Source organism: Eptesicus fuscus, chromosome 8 (assembly GCF_027574615.1).
Source record: "Eptesicus fuscus isolate TK198812 chromosome 8, DD_ASM_mEF_20220401, whole genome shotgun sequence".
In the NCBI taxonomy this organism is placed as follows: Eukaryota; Metazoa; Chordata; class Mammalia; order Chiroptera; family Vespertilionidae; genus Eptesicus; species Eptesicus fuscus.
Window position 1 is genome coordinate 36382928 of NC_072480.1, and position 25836 is coordinate 36408763.

Consider the following 25836-nt stretch of genomic DNA (forward strand, 5'->3'; position numbering starts at 1 on the left):
CAGTCCCTCCATGGACTCTAATTAATTTCCTTTCAGTGTGCACAAATCCATGCACTGGGCCTCTAGGGTGTATATATACACATATATATACACACACACACACACACATACATGTATACACACACACACACACTATCTGCTATATACTGATGCTGTTACAAAGATCAACTTTTCAGAAATTCTATATAATCAATAAACAGTATTTTAAACCTAAAGCATATTAATAGAGATATTTTGCGTATTAGAAAAGACATAATATGCCCTTAGCCAGTTTGGCTCAGTGGATAGAATCGACCTGTGGACCAAAGGATCCTGGGTTCGATTCTGGTCAAGGGCATATACCTTGGTTGCAGGCTCCTCTCCAGCCCAGACCCTGGTCAAGGATCGTGCAGGAGGCAACCAATCGATGTATTTCTCCCACATCGATGTTTCCCTCTCTCTCCCACTCTCCCTAAAAATCAATGGAAAAATATCCTTGGGTGAGGATTAACCAAATAAATAAGTAAATAAATTAAATAAGAAAGAAATAATAAAACTCAGATTCCAGAAAACCACAAACACCAAACTAAGAGAGCATGCTTTAAATGAATTAGGGCAGCTCTGTCAGTTGGTAAGGCGGCATCCTTACCAAGGAGGTGGGAAAACATGTTGCTGTCTTTTAGGATCTGCCTACTATGGGCCAGGCATTTACCTGTACCCCAGTACCTGTTCGCTTAAAAGAGCAAGGACCAGTGCATTTAAATCATGTGCCTAATGTCACATGGTTTTTAAGGAGCAGTCCATTAAGTCATTTTTTTACTTCAAATATCCAACTGCTTTTTATAGTCTCTTTTTTTTTTAATCTAGAAAATGAATTAAATAGGCCAAATAATCTCAAAGGTCTATTTGAGTCTTGAGAAACTATTACTATGAGTTCTATTAGGCACCAAATTTATCTTTCTGAAATTAATATAGTAGCTAGACACTGCTTTAGTCACTACTCAATTATTATTTTGCTTCTTTTTATAGAATTCATATGTGATTCTAGGGTGTAGTCTGGATGGCTCAAAAGTCTATGAAGGGAACTTTAATGTGATGACTTTTTTCTCCTCCAAAACACGATTTTTATTAAGCAGATATCAAAGTAAATACATTCACCATTATGTTTAAAATTAATCACTCAATAATCTAAGTATCAAAACTTTAAGTAAAAATTTTGGATGATGAGGCTTGGCAGAGAAGGAATCTGATCCTGTATATTTAGTCCCTGTTTCCCTCCCCATTGTATCCTGATATGAAGAAAGATGTTAGGCTGAGCAGACACAGTGGTGTGCAAAAAATGAGGGAGAAAATGGAAACCACAGATATCTCAAATTAAGTGAAAGAAGAGTGTATTTACATACATTAGAATTAGCAGTTTTCTAATTTCTGCTACTCTCTCTCTGATTCTCTGCTCCTCTCTCTCTCTCTCTCTCTCTCTCTCTCTCTCTCTCTCTGACCTATATGCAGGAATGATTAGCCAAGACCCTGATAAATTACATAAAATGTTAGTTATATTTTACTGTTCAAAAAGATCAAAATGACAAAATATCAAGTCTAAGAATGCCTATACTTGCTCATCTATAGGAATAGGATTAGATGGGCCTTCACTGGACCTCCAGAAATATGAATGGAGGAGTGCCAGGGATATCATAATTTCTTACACTGGAGAGTGTGCGCGCACGTGCACACACACACACACACACACACACACACACACACACACACACAAATCCAATTAGACCGTTTTTCAGCTGCTGTACAGGATTATAGGGACAACTGAAATCAGACATTCAGAACTCTCTCCATATATACTTTATACATTTTGGCCTCTGTCACAGCAATACATCCAGAACAGCTGTTGTGTGTCAGATGCTCACCACACTTTCATGTAATCAAATGCTCCAAAGTTAGTTTACTAGGGGTTTACCTGTGAAGAACACTTTTGAGTGTACTGACTTGCTTTGTAATATGGGTTTTTAATAAATGGGCTGCAGTCCTTTCCAACATAAATAATGTACCTGATAAAGAAAAGGTTTCAAACTTATATCTGGTCTAAGAAGAGTGTTTTACAAATAAAAACAGGCCACATATGGGTAAGAAATACCAGTGTCGAGGTAGGGCTCTAGACTGAAAATAAAAGCCACTGGCTTTAGTCGTGTGACTTGGAAAACCATTTTCTGATTCCCAGTTTCTACATAAGTTGAATAAGAATGGTAATTTAGTTTTTCTATGGTTATGATAGAGGTTAAATAAATGGAAATATTATACATACCTAAAGTGAATGCCTACTAGGTTTACTCTTCTAGCCAATGTTGTAGGTTTGGTCTTGGAAATACAAAGATAAGGAAGATGTAGGCTCATGCTTTGAGGGACATTTTAGTATTCTCCTGAATTATAAACTTTATGTTATGATATGCCAGTATTTGATTGGACTGAGCTGCCATTTGAAACTGAAAGATCATGAGGAACCAGGGCAGTGTTTTGAAAAGTCCTGAATATATGCTGGGGTGGGGGAGGGGGCTGGAGAGGATGGTCCTGCAAGAATAGTTGAATGTTGCTTCAGAAAGCAATAACCCTTAGTGGAAGCAGAATTTAATTGTCTAAAACAGACTTTAGGAGCCAAAACGATTTTGCTTAATTATTACCATTTTGAAAAAAAAATCATCAATGAATTCAACATGTGTTTTGCTGTCTCTTCTTGGCAGAAAATTTTGCTGTCAAGACCAAAACTGAAAATGAGTTCATGTCAAACTCAAATATCCTAAAGACTGTGTCTGTTTTTACTACAGGTCAATGTAATTTGATACTCATTTCAATTTTGCAGCAAAAAAAAAAAGTATTTTCATAAAAGTCTAATGTCTATGTTGGAAATTTGAATGGATTGGGAATACATTGAAACATTATTAATCTATATAGCTAAACTTAACATTGTTTCTTAACTTTGAAAATGATATCAGTAAGTAAAACCAAATTTTTAAAGTTGCAAAGGAAAAATATAGAGACTTGCTATTTATAGGAAGAAAGAACACATTGTTAGCATTTTATTTGAAACTTTATGGATATTCTTGAGCAAAAGGGTTGAGAAAATATATACAGAAACAATTTTGTGTCATTTAAAAATCTATCAAGAGACCTGTCAGGTGGCTCAGTTGATTAAAGTGGCATCTCCATTTACCAAGGTTGCAGGTTCGATCCCTGGTCAGGGTCCATACCAATGAATGCATAAATAAGTAGAACAACAAATCTCTCTCTCTCTCTCTCCCTCCCTCCCTCCATTTCTAAAATCAATAAAGTTTTTGATCTAGCCATAAACTGAGAAAGCAGCTGTGTATTAAGAAACACACGTGAATACAGTCCACCTAGCGAATGACAAGAAATGGAGCTGAGAAAAGTTGCCAATCCAGGTGTGTTCACAGCTGACAAACTGAGAAAAGGCTATTGTGATTCTAGGCTTCCAACGTGAAAATTGGTTCGATGACATGAATATATGACACAGGAGGACATCAACTCACAACTCAGAACTCACTTCAGTTTGTCTCCATTTGTCACTTGCACCTTCTACAAAAAGTTTCCTGCAGAATCCTGTGTAGCTGTGTATTTGAAAGTCCTCAGCATGCAGCTGCTATCACACAGAGGCACAGATTGGTTGCATTCTCAGAATCCAAAAAAGCACCAGCATTTTTTTTTTTCTCAAGAAAATATCTACTGTAGAACTACTGTCAGCCGAAGGCATTTTCTTTCTATAAAAGATACAGCTTCATTTTATATATCCTTCCGTGTTTCCATTCCTCTCCTCATTGAGGTTTGTTTAACGAGAGAGAAAAATAAATACAAAAAAACCTCACTTACCGACTTGTGGTAGCTATTGTCTTGCACAAAAACTGTTTTGTTTTCAAAATCAATCATCTCTGATGGTGCTCAGCAAACCCCCTGTATCCACTGTGGACTGCACGGGGATTATATACTTTTCTAGTAAGCAAAAATCCATGGATTGTAAAATAATTTTAAAATCTGCTTGGCTATTTCCACCCATTTATATCTAACAGGGCCAAAAACATTAAGCATTTAAGAAATGTGTGGCATTTTACTACACTGTCATAAAGGTAAATATACTGAAGCCCATGTGAGTCTGTAATGAAATGCTGTGCTTCAAATACACACCATTTACACATGGAGCAAAGAGGAATTCTAAAAATACAGTGAGAAATGATTCAAAGCAATTCCTATGAGGATCAAAGCACTCACGTAGTAGCCAGCCCTCTTCATTATGGTAATGCTATAGCTTTATAGACACCAAAGGTTTTAATATGATTTATGTTTAAAGGAGTGTCTACACATGATTGAGAGTTTCTTCTCAGGAGAGGTGAAGACCAGATTATGGGCATCAGGGTGCCACAGGTGAGTAGGATAGGAAAGGGCCTGCATTGTCTACCTTGAATGCCTAGAGTCATCACGGAGCAAATCTGTTCATTATAAGTCAGGCATTTAGATTTTTATTCTTTCAGACATATCCAGTGTTTCTGTATTTGGTGAAAATAGGCAAGACTAATTCCCCAGGCTATAAATCTTTCTAATGTGGAGGGAAATGTGTTAGCTGGTTGTATTACAAAGCTTTTACTTCATATTTAATAGGCACCTGCAATACCAGCTTTATACAAAGCTCTCTACTTTGCAAATCTTTAAAACTTCACTTAATTTTCAGCACCAATTTCCTGCAATCTAAGGGCTTATGAAGGGTTCACTGTGTTCATACAGATCTATACAGAATGTGCCAGAACTTCGCTGTCTGTGATGGCATTCATTTAGAGGTGAATCCCAAATTTCTATCACAGGCACGCTTATTTCCAACTAAAATATCCTTAGAATGAAAACTGAAGATTAGGCGGACAAAAAAAGGAGGCAAAGTAACTAGCCCTGGGAGAGATATATGCAAATATCAGCTCAATGACAATTCTTCATACCATTTACAATTGAAGCTTAAAGACCCAAATACTCTGCAATCCATTAGTTTCTCAATATCCTGGAAGGGATTAGAGTATTTCTTAATCAACTGCTAACAGACTGAAAAAGGCCACAGACTGGATATTAACGAAGCAGTGTAATACGAAAATGCAGAGATGGTCCAGATAGAAAGACAAACTGTGGATTAAGGTTAAAATATAAGATATGCAAACACGCTAAAACTGACCATATTTCTGTTCTTTCCTGCAGCCCACATAATTATATAAATTAATGAGTGGTAAGGCTGTAGTAGACTTTCAATAAAAGAGAGGTTAATTTCAGATATTTTCTCAAGAATAATCCTATATAATAAAAGCCTAATATGCCAAGTGCCTGGTCATCTGGTCATCTGTTCAACCAATCAAAACATAATATGCTAATGATATGCTAAGGCCGCTCAACAGCTCACTATGACGTGCACTGACCACCAGGGGGCAGACACTCTGACCAGTAGGTTAGCTTGCTGCTGGGGTCCCGCTGATTGGGACTGAGTGAAATGGGCTGGACATGCCCTGGAGCCCTCCGCCCACCCCTCCCCAGCTGGCTAACCTCTCGCGTCCCTTCCCGGCCCCGATCATGCACCGGTGGGGTCCCTTGGCCTGGCCTGAGCTCTCTTGCAATCCAGGACCCCTTGGGGGATGTCAGAGAACCGGTTTCCACCCGATCCCGCAGGTCAGGCAGAGGGACCCCACTGGTGCACGGATTCGTGCACCGGGACTCTAGTTAATGTAATATGACTAGAATCATTCAAATGTGCCTCAAAGATCTTGCCTGTGCTCACAGGGTGTCCCCCAAAAATGCACAAACAGTTTAACAGCTGCTAGCTCAATTTTGAAAATGAAATGTATTTTAATAAATACTACCTTTATAATTATTTAAAGTGTGTACACATTTTCTGGGACACCCTGTGTATCCCACCACTCCCAGCCGTACAGGCGATCCCAAGTCCACCAGATTAAATGTGGTATGTGTTCATAGCACTGTAATCAACCAAAGTGTTAAAAACTGGAGGGAAATATTTCCAAATGCCATTTAGATGACGAATAAGCATGTAAATACAGATCCCGAGTGAATGTCCTAAAGTTATATTATAGCTCAGAAAATTCCAGATTCTGCCACTATTCTTGTCTATAGGAGACAATCTGTCTATAGGAGGAAAACATGAGTGGGAGAGATGACATATGGGATGTTTTCCAAGTTTCTTCCTGCAATTACGTCTTACCGCTAAGGAAGGGTAGTTATTTAACAAATTTAGGAATTTTACATTTTAACGAATCTTGATTGGGGGGGGGGGGGAGGGAGAATAGAAATCAAAACCAAAATGTCAATCATGGTAATATATGTTCTATGTTTCTGATGACTGACAGCCCAATAGGTTTGTATCAAACAAAGGCAAAAAGCATGTGTTCCTTTCCAAATGAAATGTTTGACAGATTTAACAGTTTTCTGAAACAACTGAGGAAATCTTAAACAGTAAAGTATATCTCCTTATGTATATGAGGGATTATATTTCTACATTTAGATTTGCTTCTGTGATCTGATGCAGATTTGGGGACAATAATTGTTACAAGGGCCATAGCACATTAGCACAATTAATTATTGAATGGCTGACTCCTATATGCCTCCAGACACTGAAAACTTTAGAGTAAGCCCCTTGCTGACTTACATTTGCAAATTCTCACTACTAGTATAGCTGGCCTATGATTAGAGTCATATTTCAAAAAACCTGATATACATTTTTGAGACCCTGATATGTAACAAATTCTGGAAAGTATAATAAACATAAAATCGGCTATCAAGAAATCCAAATCTTAAAAATCCACATTAAATAATCCTTACTCAGTTTCCAACTATGTTAAATTTGTAAGACATTAACTTATTTGTTATTATTATCAAAAGACTAATTTATAGCCTTAATAAAGGATCCATTCCAGAAAACACCAGGCTAAATTGAGAGAAAGCTTACTCCAAGATTTTAAGAAGAGTGGTAAACAACTCATGACTTGGTTTTGCTTTTGTTGCTTTTAACTATTTGCAAGCTCAGAGTTCACTCTGACAAAGTCAAACTGAGAAATTTTACTAAAAGGGAACAGTACAGTTGATACAGCCCCTTTCCCTGTAAACACCCAGTTTGGTACTGCTAGACCAATACAACCACTGTAACTTCTAGCACACAGTAGATTTCTGCATTCCCACAACAACAAAAAATATAGAGGTCAAAAAGTCTAAATAAAAATAGTTGTGGACACAGAGCTTATGAGGAAAAAAAAATGATTTAAAGGTATCACTTTCATACCTCAATCCTATCATGTAATGTACTGTGAAAAGAATTAAGACGCCAATTGTAATATTTTGAGTATGATCTATAGACATTCAATATGAAAATAAAACTCCAAGAGTCAAAATAATCTCCAACTGGTTATGAAGAAACCTAATTTGAGATGTGACGTTTTTCATTAAATGTAAATTCTCTTTTTTACTATTTCACATACTTTAATTTGTGCTATTATGAGAGGCTGAATATTTAGCTAATAGCACTATGCGTATGCCATAAGAATATAACATTATTTCAAGTACAGTATTTTACAAGGTAATGAGAATGATGCCAAAGCCTGCTCTGTGACACCATAAGGATGACTCATCTGAAACTCAGGGAACATCAATTGACAGTGTTTCTATATATAGAATTAATTGCAACAAAATTTAGAAAACAAGATAATAGAATATTTTGACTACAGAAATTTATTTTCTCTATATGAATAAATGTTCAGGAATCTGTAGGCACGGTTATGTTTAATACAGTGGCAATTTTTTACTTGACCCTCCTTAAGGTTATTAGCAATAAATGCTAAAGTTTATCTTAAATTTTACAGCTTAGGTGTATCAAGCTGTGAAAAAATATCAAATCTTTGTCTTACAAACCCAACAGGAAAGGTAGCCAATTTGAATTAGTGGCCCATCCATGTTCCAGATTCCTGAATCATTATCTAAGGGGTCTGGGTATCCTCTACCTCATAAACAGATTCCATGATCATAGAGCACTTAGCCAAAAGGAAAGAGTAGAAAGAAATACCAACAACTGGTAACATTTTAAATATAATTTGCAATTTGGGGAGTAATTTTTCTCCAAATGCCACCTGTGTTCAACCATCACAATATACTGCAAAATTTAGTAGTTTAAAATATCTTAAAGTTTTTGCTAGCCTCACATTAGTTAACATTTTCCTCCTTCAGTTTCAATTGCATTTTTCTTTCTCACACTTCTAAATAGCAATTCTATGACTGTCTTGTGCATTTTACATGACATAACAGCATTTCAGTAGTGTTTGTAGTGGGATTACTCAAAAATGAAAAGTAATCATAAATGTAATATAGTATCTCTAAATGATTGGGAATAGAAGCAATTCCCTTTATACTGCAAAAGTACATGTATACCCTTGAGAACAGCATGCATACACATTTTCAATGTATAATTTCTTCAATATGCACACAAAAGTATATACTAGCAAATACTCACTCTAGATTATGAAAAGTAAAGTAAGGATGTTTACACTCTAAAATGAGCATTTCATTTAGAAAATGAAACATGACTGTTTACCCAGAACCAAACTCTAGTGCAACTATCACAGATTATTTCATGACTGGAAGAAGCTGTCAAATGTAAACAGGTCACTTTTTTTTTTTTCTTTACCATTTTCATTTGTACCCCCATAAAAAGCACACTGGGGCCAAGAAAATTAATTCCCTAAAGCTGTCAGCTGGGTTGGCAAACAGCTTACTGTAAAGCCTCCGGCTACAATAAACGGCTGTCAATAGTGAGTGGAGAGGTGGGCTGTGGAAAAACAGGTCCTCTGGAAATGGTCATCTGAGAGGGAAACGAGCTGACGTTTCTCCTTCCAATATGCTGAGGCAGTGGTTCTCAAAGTGTGGTCCCCGGACTAGCAGCGTCAGCATCACCCAGGGTCTGGTCAGCGATGTAAATGTTCAGGCTGGACCCCAGAGGTCCCAAATCAGGACCTCGGGGAGTAGGGCCCAATAACCCAATTTAAGAAACCCTACAGTTGATTCTGAGAAAGCCTAAAATTTGATACTATCATATTTTAAAAGGCATATCCATTAAAAAAAAAAACCAAAAAACACATCTTTTTCTTTTAGAGAAAATACACCAATGCTTGCTATTATTTAAAGCCCTACTGGAATTAATTATACTGTCCTTCTCTTAACTCTATTAACAATAAACTTTGCTTATTTATGAGTAAATATCAAGATACAATCTTGCTTGGAAAAAAAAAAAAGGAAATTTCACTCGATCTGTGAATGCTAAGGATACTTCCAAACACTCATAAAAAAAATAATCTGTGGACAATTCAGGGATAGATCTGTTGAACACAAGGAAAAGAAAAGCTTAGTAAAATAGAGTGGATGAAGAATGTGGCTTATAATTGTTTCACATGACCTTTGCAGGGTCATACAAGGGAAAACAAGGGGGTTAGGTGTGTGTTTGTGTGTGTGGGGGGAGGGATAACAATCAATGCGCTGCAAGCAAACTCATGGTGTATAAGTCAGACATTATGTTTTCACTGTATAGATAATACAAATTAATAGCATTTAAGTTTGGTAACCCTTACTCAAGAATCCTGCATTTTACCCAGGCATCAATAAGCGCCATTAGTGAAAGGTGTTCCTGTTAACAGCAATCTGAGCCTACTCAACTAAAAACCTTCACAGATTATATGTAACTTTACGAATTTCTCTGAAAGCTTTTGTGGTAATAAATCTCACTTTCCAAAATTGTGTAGCTTCAGGAGCACATGTAGTATGAAAGCCACTAGTTGAAGTAAACAAACTAAGAAAAAAGAATTTTTACCTTCTAGTTTTAAATATAGTGTCTTCAGATAATAATTATAGAGTTCAGTGGGAAACATTAAGAGAGTAGTATATGATTTATGTTCTCATTCATAGAAAATATGCCTTTTCATACTAAAATTGTACATGTTGCTATCACCATCGTCTTTCCTTTCCCCCAAAATTCCTTTTCTCCAACATCACAATTTTTCTTTCTCGTCGTGAAAACTTCTAAAAGGTATAAGCAAAGCCATTACAATAGCTTTTATCATAATAGCAAATTACAGCTACATATGAACATCAAAATGCCTACAAGGAGAATTGCACAGTGACACATGGTCTCAAGAAATGTCTAAATTGCACTTCAGTTCCAGTTAGCGAATTACTCAGCATCCTATTTCAAAGATGACATCATACAAACAAATATTGTTATGGCTAACTTAGGCTCAACAAAAGATCTTTACCATACTTTGCTAAAACGCACTTAACATTTATGTCACTGTACTATTTTTTTTCAACTTTTGGGGCAAAGTCAAAAACAGTGGGTCTGTATATTAATGCTACAATGAAATGAAAAGAAAGGTGATGTGAGAAGAATATCAATATGTTTCTTTGGAAAACAAATTTCTGTTTTATATTAAAAGTTTAAATCATGTTAGTTTTTTCAACCCATTATGCAAATCATGTAATGTCATCAGTATATGGTGAGTGACATTCACATTAAAAGTCAATAATAAAAAGCCGTTTTCTTTCTTTTCAATAAAAAAGTTATTTTATACTAAACTCATCTACTTTCATAAATTACTTTTTCTTACCATGATCAACTATTTACGAACTTTTATAAACCTTTAGTAATCTCAGAAATATTCTAAATTTTAAAACTTCAGCTTCTTTTAAAAAGATGATAAATTTAACATGAAAATAAGTCATTCCAACTTCCAGTTATATCTTTCAACTTCACATTCTCACTAGAACTTCTATACTGACTTTTTAATTCTTTTCATTCTATGTATTAAGCTCTAAGTATACTTTTTAAATGCTCTAGGTTTTTTTCTTCTTCAAGAAATGGAGATTTTAGTTGTATAATTATAGTCAACACATTTAATGATCTGGGAGAATCTATGTGATTCATTGTCAAAATTATTTTTATAAATAACCACAAAATCTTAAAGTGCCTCCAGAGCAATAAACACCAGAAGATGAGAAGGAAATGGAGTTTCAATAAGACCTTCAACCCCACCTCACTTCCACACACACACAAAAAGGTGTGTGTGTGTGTTGGGGGGAAGACTCTTTAATTTCCAATCACTAATCAATGACTGTCAATACATACTACATGCACATTTATTTTGCTTTACTGTATTTTCTGAAATCTATATGTTCCTTATTTTTAACAACTTCAGATGGGCCAGCACCATAGATGGACTCAATACCAACAAAGATCGAACATGGATTGCGAAGTGCTAGAAAGGTGGTGTGGTGAGACTTAATCACAAAAGAGCAAGCAAACGAACTGAAATGCCAGTTGCTCCAGAGCAACTATCATTAAATAAAAGGTATCTTTGGCTGTAGTACCAGCTTGATGTCTCCCTCCCCCCTCTCCTTGCTACTGCGGGATTGGCACCTGGCCAGCGCAAGCACATGATACCCTAGTGCCATCTACAGGCTATTATTGACACTCAAATTTCGTGGCAACAGACAAGCACCAGTGAAATAAATTAGACAGCGCTGCACTTAAATCTTTATTAACAAGGAATTATTAGACCTAAGAAAAACTAATTCTGGATTTGGTTGAAATATGAGTTTCTCAGCCTCTTAATCCCTCTTCATATGGCATATTTCACAGTTTAAAATGAGTTATGACAGATCACTTATGCATTACTAAGATGAGAGAATATTTACAATGGATTCATTCTTTTCTGTATAAATGAGTTAAATCAGGGAGACAGCATTCCTTCCTTTTTTTTTTTTTTTTTTTTTTTTCTTTTCTTTGCAAGAGTACTTTGGCCATTGTGGACAATCTGCAAGTCTTTCTATGCAATACCCAATTTACTATATTACAATAAAATCATCTGAAATCAAAAAGAGGACCTATATGGCTTAGTTGCAAACTATCCACAACCATGTGCTTCACAGCTGATGTACATTTAATATCCTACCATCTTGTTTAGAGACTAAAAAAAAAAAAGTTAACCCCTTTAGCAACCACGGCTCCGATATAATTACCGTCAGCCCTTCAAACGTCATTTAACACTTGAGATCTGAAGGTGACGTTTTAGACGAAAAGGTAATTATGACAATGTTGAAGCCGTCAATTTGGGAACCCCAGGAGCAGAATTTGGCATACCGGGACAGGTTTCCTTCTTCAGCCAACATTATCTTGGGACATTTTGGAATCATTTTTCCTCTTTTCATCTTTTTTTCCTTTTGAAGCAACCTGGGAAGTTAAATAATTCTCAGGACTCAGACATTTCAAAGCTGTTCTAAAAATTCTTGACTGAGCCTCAGAGGAAGAGAAAAAGGGGTCAAGTTTTTTTTTTTTTTTCTTTCTTTCTCTCTTTTCCTTTTTCCCTCCCACCATCTTTCTAACTAAGCTAAAAGTTGGACCAGAACAACAGACACGCCGGCACGTTAGTACTGGTTGACGGGGCACTTGTATGCAGTACTTATAGACCAGTAAAAGGGCTCGTTTACCTGTCTGGTGTGCAAGGGGCCCTTTGTCTTGAAGCCTCCTTGGGAGCTGCACTCCGAGGCACTGAAGTGATCTGAGCTAGTGGAGGAGCGTTTGGAGAGGGTGTCGCAGCCCCCGACGAAGGTGTTGTCCAGAGGGAGCTCCTGAATCACGTGGTGCTTCTTCCCGGACACGGGCGTGTCGGGCTTCAGGTGGAAGGCGGGCTGCGGAGAGGCGGACTGGTAGTGCTTGGCCAGGTCGGGGCTGCTGGGCTTGAAGGTGGTGGGCGGCGCGGGGCCCCAGTCAAACCTCCCCATGCCCTGCTCCTCCAGCTCAGCCGGCAGGCGGATGGTCCCGTTGATGGGCTCGTGCACCGCGTCCTCGGGCTTGGCCTCTTCGATGGTCACAAAGTTCAGCAGGGAGCTCTTGGGAGACTTCCTCCTCTTCCTCTTCTTCTTCTTGCTCTGCTTGCTCTCCTGGTTGGGGGACATCCACTCGGCCCCTTGCTTGCTCCGCTGAGCGGCCTTGAACCTGGACGCGTGGCGGCAGCGCACCAGCACGGTGACGAAGATGGCCACGAGGACCACCATGGCGCCGGCCACGACGGCGATCACGATGGTGAGGTAGTCCTCGTGCTGGTAGGGCCGGCTGCCGTCGCCTATGTTCCTGTCCAGGGGGGTCTCCATCGTCCGGCGAATCAGGTCGTGGATGCGGGAGGCGTTCCCGGCCGTGTCGTTGACGTAGAGGAACACGAGCACGAGCGTGTGCAGGGCCCTGGGGTAGCCCAGGTCGCTGATGTTGACCACCAGGCGGTGCAGGCCCACGTCGGCGGGGGCGGGCTTCTCCTCCAGGGTGATGTTGCCCGTGACCGGGTCGATGCGGAACAAGCCCTTGCCGTTGCCGCTCACGATGGTGTACTTGAGCTCGGCGTTCATCCCCGTGTCGATGTCCACGGCGAACACCTCGGCCACCACCGAGCCCGGGATGGCGGACAGCGGCACCAGCTTGAAGGACGTGTTGGACGGCGGGGAGATGACCACGGGGCTGTTGTCGTTGACGTCCATGACGTTGATGGTGACCTTGGCCGTGGAGGAGCGGGGCGGCTGCCCGCCGTCCGTGGCCCGGACGTCGAACGTGTAGGAGCTCTGCTGCTCCCGGTCGAAGGACACGTTGGACTTGATGACGCCGGAGGAGGGGTCCAGCACGAAGTTGTCGCCGCCGCCGCCGCCGCCGCCGTTCAGGATGGCGAGAGTCACCGCCTTGTTCTCGCCCGCGTCCGCGTCCGTCACCGTGATCACCCCCACGGTGCTGTGCGTGGGCAGGTTCTCGGACACGAAGAACTGGAAGTGGTTGTGGGTGAACTTGGGGCTGTTGTCGTTCTCGTCCAGCACCGTGACGATCACCGCCGCCTGGCTCTGGAGCGGGGGCGTCCCGTTGTCCCGGGCCGTGACGGTGAAGACGAACCGCTCCTGCTCCTCCCGGTCGAAGACCCTGGAGGCGGTCAGCACGCCCGTCTTGCGGTCCAGGTCGAAGAAGGAGGCGTTGGGCCCCAGCTGGTAGACGATGTCCGCGTTCTTCCCGCTGTCCTCGTCGGTGGCGCTGACCGTGGTCAGGTACAAGCCGCGCCGGTTGTTCTCGGGGACCGACAGCTCCAGGACGGGCTGGCTGAAAACGGGCGGGTTGTCATTCTCGTCCTCCAGCTTCACCCTCACCAGGGCCGTCTGATTTAAGCTGGGCTTCCCCGAGTCGGAGGCCACGATTTTAAAGCTGAATTCTTTGGTGCCCTCGTAGTCCAACAGGGAGGAGGTCTCCAGCAGGTACTGGTTGTCGTACACGGCCTTCAGGTGAAACGGGACCTCCCTCTCGATGAAGCAGATCACTTTGCCATTCACGTCCGTGTCCTTGTCGGAGACGGTGATCAGGGCGATCTTGGTATTGACGGGGTCTTTCTCGGATAAATACACCGTGCCGTTGATGGGGCTGATGATGTACCTGAGGTCTATGTTAGGGGGGTTATCGTTTACATCGGTCACATTGATGGCGACGGTGGCTCGAGCGGGAGTGGAGCTGCCGTCACTGGCCAGCACTGTCACTTTGTGAATGGCCGTCTCCTCTCGATCGAGGGGCCTCTGGACCGTGATCAGCCCAGTAGTGTTATTTAAAGCAAAGAGTCTTTTGGTAGCAGGGGCGACCTGGGCACCAAAAATGTACCGGATTTCAGCGTTGCTGCCCACATCGGCGTCAGTGGCGTGGAGCTGAATTACAGAGGTGCCCACAGGAGCGTTCTCGGGGATGTGGACCTCCACCTGGCCCTCCTTAAACACTGGCCTGTTGTCATTCACGTCACTCACTGTGACCTGCAGGATGGCCGTGCTGGACTTCTGCGGAGTGCCCCCATCCTCTACTTTGATTTTCATCACATAGGTGTCTTTCTGTTCTCGGTCCAAGTTTTGCTGAACAATCAACTGCGGCCACTTCTCTCCCTCCGGAGTCTCCACAATATCCAGTCCAAACACACTCTGCCCGTTTAACAGTTCGTAATGCTGAACACCGTTGAAGCCTGTGTCGGGATCTGTGGCTGAGGGGATTGGGAAGCGGCTGTTGATCAAAGTGTTTTCTGGAATCGAAATATTGATGACAGGAGATGGAAACATGGGGGCATTATCATTGGTGTCCTTCACGATTATTTTTATTTTGATCAGCCTGAAAAAATCATTGGGGAGGATCACCACCTCAAGTTCGAAGAAACACTCATTCTCCTCAGCGTAAGAGGCTCCGGCACAGAGTTTCTCTCTGTCTATTCTATTGGAGGTTGTGAAAATCTCCCCAGTGCTACTGGACACTTTCACCAAAGGGGCATCCCCGGCTTTAGAAACCAGTCTGTAGACAAGGCTGGCACTGGTCCCTGTGGCAGCACTGATGTGAGAAATGTTCAGGTCCTTTGGTATGTTTCCTATGGGCACATTTTCAGGCAATTCCTCTCTAATGGTGTAAATAAGTTCTTGAGCTACTGCGGAATCCAGCCTTAAACAGGCAATCAGAGCAGCCAACAGGTAAAAATCCCTCAGGTCCATGATAATGTATTTATTTTCTTTTCCCGAATTTTAGGGCTTAAAGGTTCCCACTGAGGAAGGATGCACGGATTGCAAGAGGAAGCGTGCATGGGCCGGAGGATGCATTACATCTCATCGCTTATTTGGAGACAGCCGCTGTCAACACAATTGTACAGACAATATTATTCTCCAGCACACAGAAACACACAGTCACGAAACATTACGGCACATTTTCCACCGCATATTAGTAAACATGGCAGTTTGCTCTGCCACTGTTCGCAAGTTAACTCTGTGGATAAAAAAACACTCAACGTCCCCTGCTTGTTGCATTTGGCCAGAGAAAAATAAAACCATCTACTTTTGAATTCAGGACAGCTGCTATTTTTACCTGTAGTCACCCACACTGTTTTTCAGGACACCGTTTAATTCAAAACATGCATTCTTGAATTCTTGTTCTCCTCCTCCCCTCCCCCTGGCTTACCTGCCTCCTGGTTTCTAGCCCACCTCCCTTAGTTTTATTTTATTTTATTTTTTTAGGTGGAAGTGAAAAACACTAAGTATTTAGCTGTGCTTCCTGCTAACTGCTTTGTCACATGTCAACTGTGATGAGTTTTCTCCTCTGCCACACTGAGTCATCTCTCTTTTTTTTTTTTTTCTTCTTTTCTTTCTAAAAGGACTATGCCTTTCTTTCCCTCCAGTTCTTCAACTGCCTTCTAACACAATCTTCCAGGGAAACGAGCATCGGACATGCTGCAGCATCAGCAGCAATAGTCACCGGCCACTACAGATCCGTACTGCCTAAAAGCACAACACCAAGACTTCAAATGTCTTATCCAGACCTTGCTCTCATTTCTCCATGTTGCCAAATTAACCCCATTAGCATTAATAAACACATTAAAACTTTACAAAATAATCATATAAGATTTCTTATCCTAGAGGTGAAAGAGAGTGTCAAAGGTGTATGTGAAACGCAGCAATATTTCCACGTAACAGCACACTATTTCCTACAGAGCCTAAAAGAGGGGGGAAATGCAGTTTCTTAACCCCGGTCTCTGTTATAATATTAGTAACATCTGCCACACATAAATACTGCAACCCGATAATGCAGGTTCAAAGGCGCCTGCTTAGATGCTCCCCCAACTGCAATTTAAACGGGTGCAAGGCTCCAGACAGCCACCCACTAGAGTAAAACTGGTCAGTTCCCCGGCTCTGATCTCATCTGCATTAGCTGCACGGTGGCTGATGCCCGTGATTAGTTCCGGCAGGGTGATGCAGGTAGGGATGCAGATACAGCCTAGTGGGTGAGTTCTGCCCCGACCGTCTACCCAATTACAAACATTCCCCCCGTCTGCACCGAGGACATATCTAAACACAGCATTTACAATCGTGCATGCGAAACTTTACACTTACGTTTAGTTGCCTCAACCTTTCCCCTTTCCCGGTATGCTGCAGTTAGGAACGATTTGTTCCCACACATAGAAAGCCATGCATCTGGTAGCACCAGTTTGGGGAGAAATCAGGAGCAGCAAAACGTTTCCTCCCGGTGAAATGTGTTGCTTCGGGCTGGCAAATTAGCAACTCCAGAGAACAAATGCACGGATTTGCCGTTATTCTCTCCACATTTCGTCTCTGTGGCCCAGGGGGTCTGGGCTCTTCTGGTATTTAACACGCACAGCATCCAGTCGCACTTCTCCCGCTCAGGGGTATTTCCCACAGCATCCAGCATACCATTTCCCTCCGATGCCAGTACTGCTTAAGTCTCTAACTTCTTGTAGGAAACGTCAGAGTTGGGGTGATGGTGATTCTCCGGCTGCTCTCCGGGGGTGACAGCGGCCCGAGAAATTCCCAATCGGTTGTTTATCTCTTTCTGGTTGGAGAGACTCCGGGGCGCTTCTTCCAGTCTGGCTCGCTTTCCCTCTCCCGCTTCTCCTCGGCCCCTCTCTCCTTCTCCCTCTCCTCTCTCTGAACTGAATTTCTTGATATAACTCTCAATAAGCCCAGAGGGAGGGCGTGACGGCCGAGGACCCGCCCCCGGCACCTGATTGGCCCGCATCCTGCGGCGCGGCAGCCGCGCGCGAGGGAGGGGGCGCCGAACAGGGCGCTGACTGTCTCCCAGCCCCCCGCCCCTCCCCTCCTTGGCGCCCCCTCGGCCGCAGCGAAAACACGGAGCAGCGATCCTGGCCCCGAGAGAGCCGGGCTCCCGGAGGCGCACGGAGCATGCCCAGCAGGGCCCGGCCGGGCGGGGAGAGCCGGCGCGCCTTAGGCGGGCGCGGGCGGTGCAGGCGGCGGCTCCGCGCGCTCCGGGCGGCGATCGCCGATCCCGGCGGCCTGGCGAGGACGGGCGGCAGCCGGGGACAGGCGGGCGTGCGGGCGCCGGTCCAGGGAGCCTCGGGCACCGCGGCGGGCGGATGGGGGTCGCCGAGGGCACTCCTCTCTGGGCGCACATTTCGCACTTCCCTTTTCCAAATGGAGGGGCCAGCATGCAAAGATGGGAGTCCACCCGGAGTCCGAGGCCGGCGATGTAGGGTCACCCCTCGGACGGGAGTGCGGGCCAGCCGATCCCCGGAGCGCGTCAAACAGGCAGCACGCCCGGTGATGCTGGGCAGGGACTTGGCCAGAAGGGCGGAGGGGGCGGATAGCGAAAGGTCCGGGCAGCGAATCTCTGAATCTCAGTCGATACCGGAAAGAAAATTAACGGGAGCCTTTCTGGCCTGCTTGGGTGACGGGAGCTGGCGGGGAGAGGGAGGGCGGCAGCCTCGGGGGTCCCCGGTCGGCCCCGGCCAGCCGCGGGTGCGGCGCGAAGGCTCCTCCGCGGGCGCTGCGGCGCACGGGCGGCTGCCGCTGCGCTTCTGCTCCGCCGCGCGGGAGCCTGCGACCCGAGCTCGCCCCGACCCGCGGCTGCTGCACCGCCGCTCCAGCTCACTTCGCTGCAAACTTTGCCTGCGAAAGGCTGGAAGGAGTCCCGTCCAGCTGCTTCCCCAGGCTGTGGACCATTTCCTTTCCCCTCGCCACTTTCTGCTGATTCCAACTTTACACGTAATACTTGTCTTTCCCGGTGCAAGTCCTGTTTCTGACTCGGTTTGTAGCGTGTACCCACACGTTTCGCATTTTCATACAAGTGCAGGATGGAATGACTCCCGAAAGGATTAGCCTTATTTCTTAAATAGTGGAAACTAGACTATCTCTCTATATGACTGATCTTTAAAATCAGTAATCCACAAGGTTTGCGGAATGGGTTGCTACCAAAAGGATATATGCATGAGTAAAGTTTGAGGCTTTAATAATAACAGTTCACTTGGAACAAAAAAAAAATTTTTTTTTGAATGACCTGTAAAGGTTGTCTGAGAAGGTCTTAATGTGTAACTGAATAACTGGTTCTAACGTACAGGGAGAATAAAGGGCATTTATTTTAAATTTCCGTGTTCCCCATCCTGTGCTGAGCTGTGGATGGATGCATGGATGGCTCTTCACACAGTTCTGCACTATGATGGCATGTACAAAGATACCTCTTAGTTTTTGAACAAAGTGGTTTTCTTTTTCAACATGAACACTTATTTTTAGATACTTAACTTAAAATGTAAAAATATCACCAAGCAAACCCACCAAACTTAGATATTGCATAAATAATTTCACTATTTAACCAACTCTGACATTACGATGTCCCCACATCAATGACAAAATATAAAAAAAAAACACACAAAACTTTTCTTGAGGTCAATATTCACGGCAAAATTCAGTGCCTAATGTGAACTAAAATAGGTTAATCTACTAATGAGAAATATAAAACAGGTTTTCTGAAGGCAATAGATTTATAATGCTTTCTAAATATCCAAAAGTCCTCTCAGAATAGTAGTATTTTGTATGATTAGAGTATACAAAATTTAAGAATAAAAAGGACTGCTTAAGTATTTAAAATTATAAAGAAAAATATTACTTCATAGAACAAGACGAGTGAATCAAAGGAAGCTTCTTTTATCTTAACTCTGAATGATCATTTTGCCATTCACAAAATGTACAATTAGAACTAGTGCATTGTTTCAGTTGACACCTATTTTATGCTCTGAACTTGTTTAAAATAATAAATGAACCATCATTTTGATACATTTACAATAAACAGCAGCACAGCCACTTTCCAGTTCACTTCTTATGTATCAGTTATCTCACATTCTTATGCTAATCATACTATAGTCGTTTTCAAAGTCATGTTGCAGTCACAGCACATAACCTAGCAATAATTAATATTACTACTAAGCAGAATTATTTCTGTGTGCTAAGGGGTAGCTTTACTAGTAGTCAGAACTCATTACTATCCTCTGCTCATAAATGAAATCTTAGTATGAACACAGATGAAGGTTAAGGAGGAAAAAAATCATATGATTACATTTATGACCATGAGACTTCAATTACAGAAACCAAAGGTCAAAGCCCCCGAATGAGGTCCATCTCTAGACTCTTCAAAGGAGGTTGACTATAATATGGAAACAGAGCTACTGACTTCAGTGCATTCTGTCATTTTAGGTGTTTATTTGGCATATCTAAATTATTGGAATTCTTTAATCATACCAGTTTTATCTCTTAAAGCTAGAATGGTTGAAGCTTATTGTTTGCCCTATTATATTCCAACTGCTAAACTCCAGAATGAGAACTATTATTAAAGATCTTATTCATATTCAGGAAGAAAATTAAATATAAAGGGTCATATTTCTAACCCTCTACTCTCATAACTTGAGGCTTCTGCCCAGAAATCTATAAAAACATTTCCATAATGAGAGCTGCTCACAATTCACCTCCTCTACCTTAATTTTTTGAAGTTATATCTACATAATTATGTATTAAGAAAATCACATTGTACATAAATTTTAATTTTTGTAGGAGGCTATCTATTGGTTTTGATGCATTTTAATCATTTTTTTCCTTCATTGAATTTAATAAAATATTTGATTTCCAATTATATGACTTCCAATATAGATCTTCCAGTATATGTATTAGGGTTCCAATTCGATCTCATTAATTAACCCTTACTCATCTTTGTCATTGCATACTTTCTACAGCAAGGAATTGTTATAGTCTCGCATGTGTTGTACCTGATTAGTATATAATTTAGGAATTATGCCATCTGGGCTATAGTAAAACTGCTTTAGTGTTCCCTGCTGCTATATAGGTCATGGGATATTGTGTAGCTGAGTCACCTTAGACCAGCTAAGTAAAGACTTAAATACTATTTCAGATTAATATAGAAACAGATGTTGAGTTAACATTATTTTACATCCCAACATTTAATGTTGTTCTCTTTATATATTTAAACAATTTTCATGTGATGGCATTTAATAACTTCAATTATCAAGCAGTTTGGTTTGTTAATTGAATTTTCATCTATGATTTTTTTAGTTTCCAGTCAGCATTTTAAAATTACATTTCACACTGAGATTGTAAAGGCTTTTTGTGTTAAGTTACAGTTTATATAAAAGCCATAGACTGTGGTATTTGCAATGATCAAATGACCTCCTCAAGGATTTCAAGACTGAAATGTTCAACTTTAACATATTATTTCTGTATTCCAATCAAAGTGAAAAGTAAAATAAAATAAATACCAGTATGCCTTGTACTTCTAAAGTTCCTTTAATCCAGATGTCTCATTGTGTCTAACAGACATTAATCAATCAATCACAGGGATCTTGTGTCACAGCAGGTATTATTGTCCCCATTTCACAAAAGAGTCTAGACTATTGTACTGTACTTCTGGGGGAAAATTGTGTGAAAATGCTGAGGGTTATTTATATTATCACTACTTAGAAAGGGACAATGCAGAATGTTAACAGCACAAAAAATTAACACCTTTTAAGACTGTACAAACTGGCAAAGTATAGTAAGGTCCTCGAATAATTCCTCTGCTGCACTATTAGGTCTTTTCCTTGAATATATATTTTTTCTCTCTTCACTTTAAAGTGATATAATTTCATGTGAAATGTAACAGAAAACTTTCTATTTCTTGTCTGTAGAACATTTATTTTCTGTAGGTAAGAGCTGTTAGATCAGAATATCAAGTAGGATTTATTTAATTGTTTTTAATATAAAATAAAATACCCCCAAATGCAGAAAATGCATGCACATTATTCAGAAGCACCTCTATTTGTCCTTAAAAATAGATATAGAGAAATGTTGAAACAACAACACATTTAATGCACAATAGCATTTGCCCAAAGGTAATTGGGAAAGTGATTTTCTTAGATATTAGAACTTCCTAGATTTAAAATAGACATCATACAAGTTTTTTTTCTTTATTCTCTTTAATACATTCTCATTAATAAGACTATGTTGTTGAAAACAGAACTTCATGGTACCTGAAACATTATTCTAATAACTTTTTATTCCTATTCTTCTCTCCCACTTCTGCATGCCTATATTCTTTTCCATTCTTTTTCTTTTTTTTTAATAAACTCACGTGATATTCTTCTAAGAGCCCAACTTGTTACATAATGTGCACATAAATAGACTTACTAATATAGGGCAGAATGGATAAGCCTCATTTTTCTCTTATAGTCTCCTCTCAGGAACCAAATTCAACCCACAGTCCCCCTCTAATTGAATTAGGATGAGTCAGGGAGACTATGCATATTCCATTGACTCCTGCAGCCCTGGCTTAATTCCAGATCACTGATAACACCCAAGTAATAGAGATAGGGATTGCTCAGCCTTTAAAATACACTGGTATGCTTTGTCTGGGATTTAAGTCAATACCACTTTACTTTAAAAAATTATGTATGTATACACATAATTCTTTAATATATCTTTTCTTAAATGGAAATATTATTTTGTAGTGTATTAATATACAATCTTTTAAATGGTCCTAAAATGCACATCATCTTTTCAGTCCTATCCCTGTGAATTTACTGTGCCCTAGCTACACAGAGATTGGTGAAATTTTCATAAAGAATAAAAAGCACCTCACAGAACCTTCTTGGCTGTATGGAATGGAGTCTGTCTGCTTTAAAGTAAGCCAGGACACATCATCAGAGAGATGTATTTTTAAAAATAGAAGTTATAAGGAACATTATATGTTGAGAGTTTAAAGCATAAGCCTAATTAGAAAATCTATCCTTGGAAAAATATCACTTGGAAAGTAAAATAACGCAATAAATACTTCTTATATTTCAAAAGATTTGAAACATTTTTTTTTTAATGTCACCAAAACAGTCATGTGGTCTGTTAATTTGGAGAGTAAACAAGCATCTCCGTTTGAGTGCAGAATCAGTAGGACTGTGGCTATTATCTGTGTAATTTCTGGAAGGAACAATCATACCAATGGAAGTGTCTTTAAAAGCTATATGCTGAAATAATGGGATTATTTCCCAGTAATATTAGTCCCTCACTGTGGAAGTAGGCTGACATTTTGGTATATTAGAACAGGTAAGGAGATCCTAAAGACGAGGTGACATTTCAGACACACTCCAAGATTAGTAGGAAAAAGTGGAAAGGGAGAATTACATGAAATGACTATAAAACACAAAAGTGAAAAATGTGTCATAAATTTATTTATTACTTCACTCAAAAATCTAGTAAAAAACACACCATGTAAAAAATACCTACTATATTTTTAAAAGCCTTCTGTATTCTGAAGCACAGAGATATTTAATATCCACAAGATGGGGAAAAAGTAAGTTTGTAGCTGTGAGTACTCTAAACACAGAGTTTATTCTTGTATTTTTTATTTATTAATTATTGTATTTTCTATATAAACAACTGTAAACCTACTTTCGCCCCACCCCATATATCTTAAGCATAAGTCAGCTGAGGCCTCTTGCTGCTTTTTCCTTTCATTGTTGTTATTTTTTACATAGAAGCATACGATCCTGAGAGTACTTCCTACTTTGCTAATTCTCATCATCATGTCTTTCTTTATATTTTAGATTTTAAGTATTTTGCTTATTACATTCATTGTAATATTTCAAATGCTCAATAGCAAGTTTTTGGGAATATACATAAATAAATATACTGACAATTTAGTTTTATTCTTCTTCATATTGTTCCAGAATGTTTACCGTTTATTATTGTAAGCCTAATAATATACTAAAGTTGATTTTTTGTGATTTAAATATCAGTTAACTTAAACTGATTCTGTTTATCTCAAACTTTAATTAGAACACAAATTACCCAGATACCTTGTTAAATTAAAATGCAGATTGATATACTTGTTTTGGGGTGGAAGCTGAAGTCTTGCATTTCTACCAAGTCCTCAGGGGATCCTGATGCTGTTGATCTGTAGTCCCCACCTGAAGTAGCAAGAATCTAGAAGGCCTCTTAGATACAAAGTGCAACCCACACAAGACAACATGCAAAAGTGAACACTGGAGAAAGGATTATACCTACTCTTTACCATGCGTGGATTAATTCTGTTACCGAGCATTCTTCTGATGCAGGTACAGCTCAGACACTCAAGGAATGTACAAATCACTCATATATTAACTTGGTTTAGCTTATTTTCTTTCTCACAGAAATTAAATACCTTGAGCTAAATTTTAGTTTTACTTTGGACTGAAAATGAGGAAGATGTCCACTTGGAGGCTAGCATCTTTTTGGGGGAGGACAGAACTGCATGGAACAAAACAGGGGGACCCAGGGCAGCTGCTAGGCAATGTGAGGGTACAGGGCACTGAAGCATATAGAAGGTATCAACCAGAATGTGACCGAATACATGCCTGAACACCTATGTGTCCTCTCCAGGCTCACAAGAGTTCCTCCTTTTTGGGCAATGTTTCTCCTAAATTCCACCCACATGGTAAGCAAAGCAGCCATCTTCACACAGCATAGACTTCTCCCACTCTGCCAGAAATTAATGGATCTACCCCATTCTGCTAATATCTGGTTATGTTTACTACGAAGATACTAAATCCAAGTGGACCAATGAACCCCTTCATCAAAGAACCTAGATTCTGTAATCAATACTCCAAGATCCAACTAATTGTTCTGTAAACAGGAAGTGATATATTCTCAGGAGTGATTAGAGGCAGTTTTTCATTGTGTAAACAAGGAAAAACAAAGAAAAGTAGAGGGAGAGAGAATAAGAAAAATGAAGGTGATACACATAAAGAATCAGAGACAGAGAACCCCTTGTGGCAGTTAATGATCTGGTTCCAGTTCATTGTTGGTGCCCAGTTATATACCTACCACTGTTTCTTAAGAGCTAATCTAGGAGTCTTTATAATAGTTTGTAAGAAAGAGTCCTAATTAATATGAGCTAATCACAGGAACTAGTAATTTTGCTTGACCCTATCTATTCCTGATTAATTAACACACTGAAAGGCTAAAATATGGACTGTAATAACATGACTGGGATTTTATAATTGTGGGAGAGAATAAGAAGAGTGAAAATAATCAAATTTTTATATGAGTGGTTTTAAACGTAGAGTAACATTGCCCCTTAGGTGACACGTGGCAATGTCTGGAGACATTTTGATCATCACAACTGTAACATGGGTGAAGAGGCTGGCATTGCTACTGACATGTAGTGGGGTGGAGGCCAGGGATGATGCTAAATATTGTAAAATGTGCAGTACAGCTGGCTGCACATTTTTCCCCCACTCCGCTTTCCCCAACACACACACACACACACACACACACACACACACACACTATGGCTCAAAGTGGCAGTAGTGCCAAAGTTGCGAAACCCTGCTTTAGAGGAATAGCATTTGTATTTTATATAATTTATTTCAGCAAATTTATATCTATTGTTTGTAAATAGCAAAATCAAAAGTTAATATATCATTAAAGTTCATTTGATGACCTATAGGAAAACAGACAATATATGTTACAAATTATGCTGCTGAAATCTGAAGAAATAAATATCTCTTCTAACCCTTCGTGACAAATGTTCTATTTTTATAGAAGGCACAGCAAATCTAAAACCAACCATTGGGCCTAATCGTGGTCATTTCTGTCCATCCTTCAGAAACTGTAAGATTCTTCAATGAATATATGAGGCATTTTATTAGCTTTATACTAATGTGTAATATATCCATTATAGAAGTTGGTTTTATATAATTCCTTTATTATTACTTCTACTATTTCATACTTAGAAAAACATCTATCCTACCTACAGTTTCTCTGATAAAATACGAATTCCCTAGATTCTGTTATATATTTGTGACTTATTAGGATTTTTTCATCAGGTCAAAAAAAATAAAACTACAATTATTTGCAATAGAAGATGTAAACCTCCCTTGGTTATAAATTAACAAAGCATCT

General features: G+C 40.3%; 1 protein-coding gene across 2 annotated transcripts in view; it reads right to left on the reverse strand.

Annotated features, from left to right (window-relative positions):
* The window catches only part of PCDH9 (protocadherin 9), a 381383-nt gene extending 363865 nt beyond the window's left edge, over positions 1-17518 (reverse strand). For both annotated transcript variants that reach the window (XM_054719840.1, XM_054719841.1), the window contains exon 1: positions 12562-17518. In XM_054719840.1, the coding sequence (XP_054575815.1) occupies positions 12562-15612 (3051 nt within the window). In that variant the 5' untranslated portion in view covers positions 15613-17518. The remainder of the gene's footprint in view (positions 1-12561) is intronic.
* Between the last annotated feature and the right edge of the window lie 8318 nt (positions 17519-25836).